The sequence below is a fragment of the Chiroxiphia lanceolata genome, chromosome 3 (assembly GCF_009829145.1).
Source record: "Chiroxiphia lanceolata isolate bChiLan1 chromosome 3, bChiLan1.pri, whole genome shotgun sequence".
Taxonomy (NCBI): Eukaryota; Metazoa; Chordata; class Aves; order Passeriformes; family Pipridae; genus Chiroxiphia; species Chiroxiphia lanceolata.
The window spans coordinates 22,568,875-22,582,183 of NC_045639.1; the positions used below are offsets into that span (position 1 = coordinate 22,568,875).

The 13,309-nt window shown below is 45.0% G+C and overlaps 1 protein-coding gene across 1 annotated transcript; it reads left to right on the forward strand.

The window, feature by feature from the left end:
• Nucleotides 1-1,727: 1,727 nt before the first annotated feature.
• On the forward strand, nucleotides 1,728-6,411 carry BATF3 (basic leucine zipper ATF-like transcription factor 3). The gene is made up of 3 exons (XM_032683136.1): nucleotides 1,728-1,835; nucleotides 3,213-3,317; nucleotides 5,783-6,411. Exons 1-3 carry the CDS (start codon nucleotides 1,728-1,730, stop codon nucleotides 5,966-5,968), a joined length of 399 nt encoding a protein of 132 aa, XP_032539027.1. The 3' UTR covers nucleotides 5,969-6,411.
• The last annotated feature ends 6,898 nt before the right edge of the window (nucleotides 6,412-13,309 follow it).

Consider the following 13,309-nt stretch of genomic DNA (forward strand, 5'->3'; position numbering starts at 1 on the left):
ACTACCTGGAATTACTGTGTAGGCATTTCTACAGATGTACCAGAGATAGCTTTAATACTAAGTAGAAACTTGTTCCCACGAGCAAATTTTGACTTGTCATTTCCTTTGCCATTTGTTCTGAACAAGAACAGACTATTCAGGCTCAAGGGTACTGTCCCCTGGCTTGTCCCATACTTGTGGTGGCCTGGAAACCTTATTCTGCAGCTGCTGGCTGCATGCTTGGCAGCACTGCTCCTAGAACAGCCTGAGAGCTTCGTGTGGAGTCCTTCTGTGGAACAGGCTTTTTTTTCCCACAGATCACACTGAAGGGCTGTTGAGGTGTTTTATCTGCATGGTTCATGGGTTTTATTGCAAAAGACTATACCTGTTCTCTGAACTTACAAAAATACCAGCTCCTAGTCCTGTTAATTTCAACTGTGCTTTAGCTACAAAGGCAGCAAGAGTTCAGTTGCTCCTTTTTATGCAACTGTCCCGATTAAGTCTCTGCTTGTGCCCACACTTCTTTAAGTGCATGACGTGTAGTTAATGCAAAATTGGACTGTTTCACTGTTTTGAAGGAGCAGTTGAGATCAATTCACCCTCTAATAACTCATTGCCCAGTGGCTAGGACTGCCTTCTGGGAGATGCCAGTTTGGATCCCCTCAGCTGGAGAATGGCACTGAACCCACACCTTCTGCCACCTCCATGAGCACCCCCTTGGTGCTCATGGCTCTCGGCATGTTAGATGACAGAGGAAAGGAGAAAAGAAGCAAAAATTATTTTAAAGAAACCAAGGAACATCCTGTATGATGTGTGGGAGACCCAATGCATCCTGGGGACGTAGCTGAGGTCAGGGTATTTTGGCAAGGGTCCTCATCCCAGTTGTGGTCTAAGGCTATCCCATGGCTATAAGGGTGGGAGAGACTCAAAGCTTCTCAGAGCTCCTCTGGGATTGGAGGAGCTCTGAGAAAGTGCAAAAGCAAAGTTGTGGGTAGCCTGGAAGATGGAGACACAAGCTGCTTTGAGGTGGAACAGCTGGGGAGAAGTGCTTCCCACCAGGGAAGTCATGCTCAGGTCTATCAGTCATCTGATGGTCCCAGAGCCTGCCAGGAAACCTGTGGCAGAGTGCAGACTTGGGTTTGACTCTTGGACTCCTGGGTAGCACAGTCCTCTCACCTTCAGCATGAACTGTTAGCCAGATCTTCCTGAAAGGATAGTCTATATTTACTCACTTTTCAAACATTTTAACCTCATCTTCGTCTAAGCTAGATGACTCAGGCTTCTGAGGAAACCAGAAAAATAGGGAAGTGTCTGATTTATTAAGATACCTGGGGCTTTATGACTGACTGCCCTGCAGTTTAAGGGCGTGCACCCTCCTTGCATGGCCGTGTGCTTGCCCCTGTGAGTAGAGCACAGCCAGGAGGGCACATTAGTTACAAATACTTCTGCGGTAGAGCATGGATGTTGTTGAAGTACCTGTCAGTGCAAACATCCCTTTCAGAGCAGAAGGCCAAGGTAACAGTGCAATTAAAATGCAAAGAAGGTGTTCAGAAGGATAAAAGAAACATTGTTAAGTCTGTTAAAATACTCTCGACAGAACAGTGAAACAGAGAGATTTTTGTCTGCAGCAACTGTGTTTTCAGCAATCCCTGTCTGGCTTCGCCTTTACAAGAAGTCTGTGGCATTTCCTTATTATTTAAAGGAACAGGGCGAGTAGCGAAAGTGAAAATCTCTTTATCCCAGCACGGATGCCGTGTCCTCACGCCCACGACCCCGGGGTGAGCCGGCTGTCCCGTATCTGGAGCTCCCGCCGCGAGCCGATGTCTCAGGAGCGCGGCGGGCAGGAGCGGTCGGAGGTGAGCCGGGAGCGAGACACGTGGGGGGGCACAGCCGGCTCCCAGGGGGGCAGCCTGACCTTCCGGCACCGCCGCCGGCAGGAAATTCGGGGAGAAGGGAAACTGCGGGGAGCTTATTTCTTGCAGGCGAAAGAGCGAGTCGGGCCTCCCAGAGGGGCGTCGAGCCCAGCCGGCCCCAGGGGCCGGGGCTCTCCGGGGGATTTACAGGCAGCTCCTGCCCGGCAGCGCCGTGCCCCGGGGGTGCGGGCTTTCCCCCGGCTCCCGGGGGCTGAGCAGCCCCGGCGGTCCCGGGGACTGGACACTCTTGCCGTCGCCGGGGGCTCAGGCTCGGGGGCGAGCAGTGCGGGCCGGAGGATCCGGGCGGCCCCGGGGTTCCCAGTTCCGCGGGCGCGGCGCGGCTCCCGGCGGGCGCCATGTGAGGGCCATGCGGGCGGCGGGGCAGCAGCTCCGCCCCCGGGCCGGGGGGTGCCGGCTGCCAGGTGCCGGGGCGGTGCGTCCCCTGCCCTGTCCCGCCCCAGCCCGCCCTGTCCTTCTACTCCCTGCCCTCCCCTCCCCTGTATCCCACCCCCCGCGGGCCGGGGGAGCCCTGCGGGCGGCTCCGCAGCGGCGGGATGTCGTGCGCCGTCCCGGGGGCTGCGGCGGGGACCAGCGCGCTGCCCCGGGGCGCGGCGGCCGAGGGCAGCCAGCAGGTAGGGCCGGGCCGAGGGGCTCTGCGCTGCAGGCGGGCGGGCACATGGGGATGAGTCACGCCGGGCAGCGCCGCCTCGGGGGTGCCCGCTGCTCCTGGCCCTCGGCACTTCTTTTCCCGGGAGGCGGCCGCGGTGCTGGCTCTTCCAGGTGGGAGAGCGGGCGAACCGCCGGCAGTGCGCGGAAAGCTGCCAGCCGCCGGGGCAAGGCGCGGTCAGAGGGTTTTCCACGGGCGCAGGCAGCCGGGAAGGGAGTTGGGCTGCCCCGCCGACAGCGGGCGCGGGAGCAGCGGGAGCCCGGCTTCCCTCCGCGCTGCTCGCACCTCTGCCCCGTCGGCAGCGCTGGGGCGAAGCAGGTGTCAAGTGCTGCCTGCTGGGCAGGTTCCTGCCGCGGCTGCCGGGGGTGCCCACGTTCCCCCATCGGCGGTAGCGCGTGTGCCCGCGGGGCTCTGCGGCTTCCCTCCAGGCAGACCTGCGGGCTTCCATCCCTCCGCCTCGGGTCCCACCTGTGCAGTGGGGCGAGGGGATGCTCTGCCCTTTGCAGTGACTGTGGGATCAGTGGGATGCCGGCGGTCGGTACTGTGAACTTTAGAGTATATGCTCGTTCTCAGAAACAGTTGCACGTCTGAATTAGGGCATGTCCATATGCACTTTAAAAACTAACGAAGTGTTTCTGGGTGATGTGTTCCAGAGTCATGAAGAAGATGACAGGAAAGTAAGGAGAAGAGAAAAAAATCGAGTTGCTGCACAGAGAAGCCGGAAGAAGCAAACTCAGAAAGCGGATAAACTTCACGAGGTGAATGGGTACTTGGTGTTTTGCAAGCACAGCTTGGGTATTGAGCACAGGACTTTACAGTAAATGAGAATTCTTAAGCAGGTGTGAGCCAGTCTTCATGCTAACCCAGCTCAGAGAGCTGTGGGTGTGAGGCAGAGACAGGTGGGCTGTGGGATGCCTAGCTGGGAACTCCCAGATATTGATGCTCCTGTTGACAGTGCAGCTCTGCCATCAGGGACACCATCGGGGAGAGGGACATGGTCCTGCCCTCGCCTCAATCTCCCGCGTTTGCTGTTCCTCTGACCACCCAAGGAATGGGTTCACAGGCTTCCTCTGTTCTGAAACATACCCATTTTCCTCTGGATTAGTGTTAAGCTTGCCCCATTTGCTGTGGTACTAGATGAATCCTTGTTGTCTTACAAGGGAGAAGGTGATGGAGGAGGAGACGACCATGCAGCGGCAGTGCTGATCTAAATCAGTTCTTTAACTATGGTGCTACCACAGCCACTAATCAACATGGTCCCCAGAATACGCAGTTGAAAAGGATTCATAGGAACTTTATAACCTGCAACTGTGAGAGCTTGGCTCGATTAGCTGTTGTACTTGTATGCTCTGATAAATAACATTTTATGTTTCAAAAAAAAAGGTAACTGATTCTTCCAGAAACTCTTAATATCACAATGCAGTGTAGCTTTCTTGTGTCCCCAGTGCAAACACTGGAGGACAGGAATTCCCTTTCTCTGGTTTTGGATGTTGCCTCACACAAAAATGCTTCTGTTGTAGCCAGGTCAGTGTCAGCTTTTGGGGTGTCAGTTTTTAGGGTAAGTGTCAGTTTTGCTGCTGCAACTGTGACTGAGTCAGTTGTTCAGCTCTGAAGGTTCATCACAGGCTTTTTGTCTTTCTCAGTGTGGAAGGATCTACCGACAGTCATGAGAGACCAAGAGGGACAATGTGGGGAGTTTTGGGTTTGGTTTTTCCCAGATCTCCTCTGAGTCAGTGCCTGAGAAAGCCAGGTGCAGAGTACTTCTGTAAAGGGGTAACCCCTGGCTTTTTTGGAATAATTTCTGGGCCCTGTGCCATACTGCAGCCTCTCAAATATTCCTCCTGGATTCCCCTTCTGCTGGGAATCTTCATTACCAGGCACACAGGTTTTCTGGGTGCAGGCAGATCTGGTTGAATAGGCATTCATTCTTAGGAAGAACAATTTGATAGTCTCACCCCTGAAAATGGGACAGAGAAATGAGAGAGTAACACATTCCAAAACCCAACCCTATGGGGTTTGGGGCAACAAGAGATGAGCACAACCAGAATCAGGGTTGGAAACTTGGCTGGAGTTTGGCTACATTAGTGTGTTAGGAGGACTGTGCCTGTTTTACTCTGTGTGTGAGAGGAGGGGTGTGAGGGAGGGCAGGGAATCCAAAGTTCTGCTGCAAAGGGTAGCAGAGGCAGTGCCAGGCTACCCAGAGGACCATTGCATGAGAGGCTCTCCCTCCTGCCTGAGAAACAAGCCTTTTAAGGCATGTGTAGGCTTTGAAGTTTCCTCTCAAGCTTTCCCAGGAAATTGAGATTGAGTGGGTGAGTGTTGAGCCTTGGGCCAGCAGCGAGACACTTGCAAGTTTTCAGTGGGCTGGCTCTGAACCTCTAGTTCTTTTCTCTTTGGGATGAGAAGGCTTGGCAGCAGGAACACTTGAGACATGCAGTTATCAAAAAATGTGACATGGGAGCCTTGCATCCATCACAGATGCAGGCTGCAGAGCAATTCGAAACTCCCATGTAGTTAGCAGCAGCTTATTTATTGCCAGAGAAGCCTTAGCTCAAAGGCAGCACAGGCTAGGGATAACCAAGGCCTTGTGGTGACAAAGTGAGTCTGGCAACAAGCTGGCATGACACTCCCCTCCTCCTGCTCCTGAGTTCTCAGGCATCTAGGCAGGGAGCTACAAGCTCTGGCCAGCCTGGAGGAGAGCACTGGACACCTTGTGCTAGGTGTGCATCTCAGCTGGCTCTGGGATAAATGGCTTTTCCCTGCACTGGCCCAAGGCAGGGGCTGCTGTTTTCTCACCAGCAATGCCAGGCACCGGGTTTTCCCAGCATCTATTTGCAGTCAGTGCTTTCATTTTCTCTGATCTGACAGTGCAGAGTCCGGCTCAGCCCTTCCCAGCAGAGGCAGCCCAGGGCTGGAAGGGGCCACTGTGGGGACACAGCCACCCATGCCTGCAGCCCTGGGCTACTGGGGGACTCCTGAGGGCCAGCAGCACTTTGTGGTTTTCAGGGTCACAAGAGAAATTGCACTGTGGTCAGGGCACAGGTCATAAAGCACTTGCCCTCTTAGAGCACCCAGGCTGTGTCTGTCTTTCCTTAAGATTTTGCATGTTGTAGTAGGAAACCACACAGTTTTTCTACAGTTATGTGAATGTACTCAAGATGGAAGCACTGAAATAAATGTTTTGACTAAGTTGGTTTATTATTTTTCTTTCCCCTCCTTCCAGGAATATGAGTCTCTTGAGCAAGAAAATACCTCCTTAAAAAGAGAAATTGGAAAGCTAACAGATGAAATGAAACACTTGAGTGAAGTGTTGAAGGATCATGAAAAGATCTGTCCACTATTGCACTGCACCATGAACTTTGTGACCATACCACGGCCTGACGCACTTGCCAGCTGCCTGCCAAGATGAGTGCTCTCCTCAATCACCTTTAAATGTGATGTGTGAAAGTGCCATTTACAGGACTGTTCAAGAACTGCCTACTCACGGTGCAAGTCTTCCATCTAAGAGGTCTGGACTTGACCACGCTGCTCTTCTCCACGTTGAAGTGTTATAGTCCTCTGAATCTCAGGATAACACCAGTAGGAAAAAAGATAATTGGAAGAGCAACTTCTTATTTGGTAGAATCTCAAGCCATGGTTTTGCATTCAGAAATGTCAAAGTGCCGTGCAGCCCACTATTGAATGATGGAATGTATACAGGGAAAAGTGCCGACCTCGGACTGGGATGACTTTCTCCCACACATCTGCTGCCAGTGACCCTTTGTAACTTGTCATCCATGTATATCATATTCTGGCTGCTGTTTTGTATCTCTCTAAACACGTTTGGTTAATAAAAGCCATGTCCCATCTTTATTATGTTCTCCAACTTCTTCAATAATCAATGTCTTTACAACATCTCTACTGTTTCTTTGCTGGTCAAATCCAAAGTCTAATGCTAATCTTCTCATCAGTTGTTCTATCATTTGCTTGTCACCTTTTCATTTGTTCCTCTTTTGAAGTGTGTGTAACAAGAGTTTTCTTATCTTTATTTCTTTGTTAACCTGAATCAGCTCTGCTGACATTAGTTCTTGGAGTGTTTTATATCCCAAAATACGGCTTGACCAGTTTCTAATGCTGACTGTCTGCTCTGTGTGGAAGAAAAGCAAACAGAGTCATCTGGTTTTCACATTGTTTTAAAAATCAGATTTTAAAATTTACTCTTTTTAGGCACCCACTGGAAATGAACAAATATCTTTATCCTTCCTTCATCTTGCTTATTGCTACTAAAAAACTATGACCATGGATAGAACAAATTGAGTTCAGTAAGCATTTTGTTCTGTGTCCACACTGAAGGTGGTTGATAACTGCTTGCAAGAAAAACTTTGTTTTCTTTAAATTTTTCTTTTTTGTTACAAAAAAGAAGTATGACAATGAGAAACGTACAGAAAAATGTGTTTGCTTTCTCTGAAGATTCTTATTAGTGTCAAGCTCTAGAAATGTGAGTGCTGTAGCCTGGAATCCAGCAAAGAGTGTTTTTCTCACAGTATTTTCCAGTCAAAGAGCATCTTTGGATAATAAAAAGCTCCACCCCTTTGCCAACTCTCTCACTTCAGCATTTGGATTTTTTTTAAGTTCAGCTCCTGGGATTGATTTCTCCCCTTGCCAGGATCACAGTGTTTACCAGCAAAACATGATCTGAAATGTCTGATTTTTTTTGGTTTTGTTTAAGCTTCTTTAGTAGAATGTTGCATTGCTAATCACTGCCACGGTAGAATTGGGGAAATTATTTAGTCAACTCTGCCTCTTGTGACATTGTTTTAGGCTAGAAACTGAAGATAATAGGCATGAGCTGTTGACTTCTTTAAATATTTCAGTAGGTAATTCCCAAAAGAATTTGTGTCACCCTTAAGAAAGGAAGCTGTCTTGAGCATCTTCATCAACCCATCCACATTCATTCAGGCCCTGGATGCCACTGTGTAATTTGGGCAGAGTAGAGATGTAATGAAGAAGGAGTGATGGAAATTAACAACATTCACTCTGGAAAAATTCATTATAGCTTAGGATGGAGGCAGAGGAAGAATGTCTCACATCTCACAACCAAGTATGTGCAACTGAGCCAAGGCTGGAAAGTATCTAGTTGAGGTCAGGACTTGTACAAAAGTGTGGTCTCCTATATGGAGCCCTGTGGACCCTTGAAAGTGGAAGGAAAGATCAACCACCTAATGCAAGACAGTCCAACTCACCAGAAACCTTTAAAGATTTTTGTCCTATAGATGCTTGCTTCTAGAAGTAGAGATCTAGTTCCCTGTGTAAAATCCTCCTCCTCTACACATTTATTATTCTATACATCTGTCTAGAAACTGACTCCAGTTTATCATTTGGCATATCCAAGTTCTACTGTACACTCCTCATCAGCAAGCACCATTCTTGTTCTGCGATAAAAGTTCTAGTCCATGATTTCTGTCTTGGAGTGTACAGAGGAAGACAGCTGAATTCACAGAAATGTTGTGTGATGGCAACAACAACCCAAGTCCAAGGTCATGTTGCTCTTCTTTGGAAGAACTGGGAGCCTTGTGTGGGCCATCACTCTACCCAGTTTCTTCCCACAACCACAGGGTGTAGCTCTAGCCTGTGGATCATTTCCATTACTAACAGCAGGCTTTGAACCCTCTGGAGCCTGGACTGCTTCTTCCTCCTTAATTTCTTGCATCACTTTTTTTCCCCAGCAATATTTCCAAAGGGCCTTTTGCATCATTCTTCTGTTTAATAGATTAACCGAGGCATTTTGCCAATCAGTATACTGTGTGACTAATGTTCAAAGGCAGCTGGGATCCTCAAGTAAAAGAAGTGAGCAAAATGGGTGTCCCAAGGCAAATAATTCAAACATTTTGATATATTTGTAGAATTAACGTAAAGGCTGAATCATAGGTCAAAAAGGACAACAAACTGTTAAAGCACAGGCTTATGTACCCCTAAGCAATCGGTATGTATAAGTACTGATTACACTCTTTGCAGGAGCTGCTCATAAGAATATTGATTTACAGGAAGTCTCAAAACAGAAAGTATGTTCTGGAGCCTGGGATAATTGTTACATGAATAGGGAACCAGAAAGGAGAACAGAAAGGAAAAGGCCCATTTGTTAAGGAACAACAGAGAGTTTTTTCAAATCCTAACCTCTCCTTTTGCAGCAGAGTATTACACCATCACAAAAAATGTTTCATACCTATATATGGCTAAAGTACCACTTGACATACTCTAGCTTCTGAAAGCTTCCAGTTGGTTTGACTTGTTCCCCACAAAAATGTGGTCTGTATTGCATTCACATGATTTTCAGAATCAGATATGTAGGGAAGATCTTTTATACATTCAGGTTGTGGTTCATGTGAGGCATACTGTGAATTGCAGTCTTGTTTGTGGATGCACATTGTAGATGAGGGCTGCTGAGAAAGCTGGATTTTGCCTCTTAGGCTCACAGAGGAGGTTACAGTTTGCCTAGATTCAGTTAGTGTGGATTTCTTTTTCGTATTTTCTGTGACTGATGAAGAAGCAAAATGCTTAGTGCAAACTTACCCACAGATAAAATTATTCATTCCAGGAGCAGACTGGGTCCAATTCTGTGATTTATCTATTAATTTCTTTTCGTTGTTGGGTCAGATTTAAAATTATCATATTTTAAAAAGATAATTTTAGCCTTCAAAACTAAAAAAAAATCAACAGCAAGGCAAACTTCACAAAATTGTTTGTATGAGTATAAAAGAGATCAACTGTTATACCTCAAGAGAGCTTATTAGAAAGCCTTGCTTCTTCCCACTGCTACTTTACATTCATGTCTGTGAACATCATGTACTCATCCAGAATTTTTGCTAAAAGTACATTTTTTAAAAAACAGATTTAAAACAGCCTATTCTACAGTCTTTCTGTTCTTTTCCCTGGTACCAGTTACTGTCATTTAGCGCTCCTTCTGCAACGCCTCTTGATCTCATCTGCATTTGTTATTTGCAGTAGTCTTTGTGTAGTGCCACTTTTTTTTCCTTCTTCCTGTTTCCTTCTCTTCCTACATCGCTTGGTGACAACATCACTTAATGGAATCAGTATTAGAGGCTATCTCTACAGATTATCAAGGCTAATCTGTAGAAGCATATAGAAATTGTACTTCACTGGTATACCTTGTACATGATTAAAGGCTTTTATGTGTGGCCTGTTTGGTCAGGTGAATATTAAGGAAGGCATCTGTGCAGTCTTTTAAAAATGTACTTAAAAGTGGTATAACCTTTACCCTAGCCTATAAAACCCACACTGTTTCCTGTCCATAGATGAATGCTTTGCTGCATGGCATTTGGGGTTTCCATATTTGAATCAGTCTAGAATTTCTGTCTCAGTGAAAGTGATAGATAAAACAACCATTAAAAAAAATCCCTTTTCTCTTCTTCCCATCAGTGCAGTGATATAATTCCTGTTACAGTAAGGAAACGTCTGATAAGCAGGAGAAGTGGTGGGTTTATTTACTGTTACAAAACTAATGTTATTCTCTTTATAGGAGGGTAGGAATTTTCTGTTTGTAAACCCTGGGTTACTGTCAAGTGGTCACTAGAGAAACAACTTACATGTACAGACAGCATGTGCTGTGGGCACACATCCATAAGGGAGTGAAGGAATTTGGATTCATTCTTTGCAGGAATGTGGAATTTACCTTGATTTCACTGGAAGCAGAAACAGTCCTACAGCTGCCTCAGGGGACATGCAGCACTATGTTTACTCAACAGGTAATATTTAACTCAAGAACAGCTACAGGCTGACTGGAAGTGGGCAATTCTTAATAAAGAAACCATAGTAACAGTCATCCATGGGATTGCATGCTCCATTTATGGCATTCATTCAGGTTTTTTTTCCTAGATGGCTCCTATGGAAAAAATCCATAGTGATAGAGCAGGAATTTTTTCTCACTGTAGAATTTTTAAACCATGACATCAAATGTAAAGGCTTGACTATTCTGAAAATGGCTGGCATAGCTTTTGCAAATAACCTGTCCTCTACTAGTTATGTGTTTGGTCTGCTCTAAGGGAATCATTATAGTTCTCTTTAGAAGTGGATAAGCTAAACCACAAAGGTCTTGGTATGGAATGAAAACATTCATTTGTGGAGTTAGTACTGAGTGACTGCCATGCTACAATGTCACAGCTTATCTCATCCTGAAGCAGCTTCTTCACGAAGCCAAATAGAAAATGACATTGGTAATAACTGTGTTTGCTTTACTTTTGCAGTAGAAGAGCTTTTATTGTATGTATTTAGTAAGTTCTATAGACTTCTAGTAGAGCTTGTTACACCCATCCGAGTACAGTCACATTAAGTCTACCACAGACCATTCCACTCAGAACTCGGTATGGATAGGTGTCTCCAATAATTTGGAAGAACTTTCTCCTTTAACTGTCTCACAGTGACCTTGTTGTCATATTTTCATTATTCTAAATTATTAAAATATCAAAACTTTTGAAGTTCTAAGAAAGGGTAATCTCTCCTGGGATAAGCAGACTATTAGGATTTGTCTTCCCATTGTAAAGTAAATCTTGAGAATACTAGTTTGTTATCTGTCTTAGGTAAACAATTGAGGATAAGGAATAAGCAACAAGACTCTGCTTAAATATTTGATGCAGCGCTATGTGAGATACAACTGCTTCAGCTGGAGATGTTTTACAAGAATTGAAAAATAACCACGGAACTAGCTGAAGAAAAATGGCAAAAGTTATTTTGAAAAAGGAGCCATCAGGCTAACAAATTGTTCATAAATGGAGGTTCTCAAGGACTGATCACAGACCACTCTTGTTCAGTATCTTTGGTAAAGACTTTGGAAACAAAGGAACCGTTACTACAGAAGTAGTACCATTACTACTATAACACAAAAGAAACTGCATGACCTTGCAGAAGGGAATATAGATGCCATTAATCATAGAATCATAGAGTCAGAGAACAGCCCATGTTGGAAGGAACCGCAAAAGGTCATCTGGTCCAGCCTTCTGTGGGAAAGGGAACCTGTATGAGACTACCCCCCATCCTGCCACAATGCAAAGTATACTGTCATGTGAAGAACTATTAACAGGAATTTCTGTAACGAGGTGAAGACTCATCAATTGAAAGCGCAAATGGAATGAATAAGGAAAAAGTTGTTAGTCAGTAACTGATGCTGAGGCACCAATGTAGTGGAGCAAAAAGGAAGTTAAACAGGAATTCAGGTGCATAGTGAGGGTGTTATTCCTTTATTTTTGTATTTGTGTTCTTAAAGTGAGAAATATCAATGTAATTATGCAAGGGCCTGGCAAAACCTCATCTGAAATACTGCATATGTTTCTGCTCAACCACGATAAAGAAAGATGAAGCAACATCTTTATGTGGTACAGGCACATAAAAGGGCTGCTGGGAAGATAAGAGTAATGAGGAAGCTGGTTTTTTGAGACGTCTTTTATTTTCTATTTATTTTAGACAAGTTTTTATTTTAGACAAATAAAGTCCGAAGAGTGATGGATCACTGTTTATGTAATTACAGCAGAGTAAAGTTCATGTAAGGGAAAGAGCTATCACAGAGAAGAAGTGGTGTTAGTAGAACAATAAATAGGCAGAATTTGTACTTATTTTTGAGCTATATATGTGAAGAATTTTCCGACTGTCAGAAGAAAGATGTTCAGGAATAGCCTTCCACAGAAATTTTGTATGTGAGCAATTTTATAGGTAGACATGTACATATGCAAGACACTTAGTTTTGGGAAGAAACTTGTGTATTTCACATAAGACCAGTTGAGTACACTGGTGATCCAAAACATTTCCTCCTGTCCCATGTCCTTCTTCTCTTTGGAGAAGACTTGCAATTGAACTTTAAATCAAGCAGATCTTAAAACAAACAAAGCAATCCCCTGAGATTTCTGAATCTCATATCATTACCCAGAATCCCATTTTGACAGGAGAGCTAACACAGACATAAAGTTTTGTCAGAGGCAGAGTCTCTTTGATGACATGTAGGTAAGGAAAGAGCATAAAAAAGAGGGAATTTTCTTTTCTAAATGGCTACCATTGAAACATGGTATGTTCCCAGAAAAAAAAATAAATCAGAAAACTGTTCACAGAGAAAGAGAAACAAAATCTAACAGGAATTTGGAGAATTTCCCAAGCTGTTTAGCTGTTGGTTTTAAAAGCTGAGTTACTCCAACTTTACAAATACACATTTAAAAGAAGATTGTAGGCCATTTTTGTTTCTCTTACATCCAGTTCATTGATTAAATATATAAACAGGATGTCTTTAAGAGCAGAAAGCTTTAAAACAGGATTTGATACTAGGCAAGAGCTCTGTTAGTTCCCTTTTAGCTATTTGAGTTTCATCTTTGCTTATCAGCACTGTTTTAGGGTACAGTAATTTCCAAGTGCACTATTAGGTTGCGAGGTAAATAATCTCTAGAGATGAATATTTTTTTCTTTCTTTTTTACTGTAAATGACAATAGTACATAAGCTAGAAATTTCCCTTGTAAATTTTGGTCATCCCATTTGTTTGCTAATTTCCAGTATGGACTCAGGACCTATTCTGTCAGTGCACTGAGAGGTTTTGCACCCTTGCTCATGCCTTTCTAGGGGTAGGTGGTCCATCAGCTGTGTTTAAGGACTTGATTAGTAGCGAAGCCCAATCAAACTTGAAAGAGTCTTTTTGATCACACAGGTGAGGAACTTAATGATAACAACTGTATTGTTTATATAAGAACAGAAGTCTTGTTTTCCAAGTGAATAAAATGT

Coding starts and splice junctions, on each gene's coding strand:
- BATF3 (XM_032683136.1), top strand. CDS start 1,728: ATGCCGTGTCCTCACGCCCACGACCCCGGGGTGAGCCGGCTGTCCCGT. Junction 1,836..3,212: donor GCGGGCAGGAGCGGTCGGAG/GTGAGCCGGGAG, acceptor GATGTGTTCCAG/AGTCATGAAGAAGATGACAG. Junction 3,318..5,782: donor AAGCGGATAAACTTCACGAG/GTGAATGGGTAC, acceptor CCCTCCTTCCAG/GAATATGAGTCTCTTGAGCA.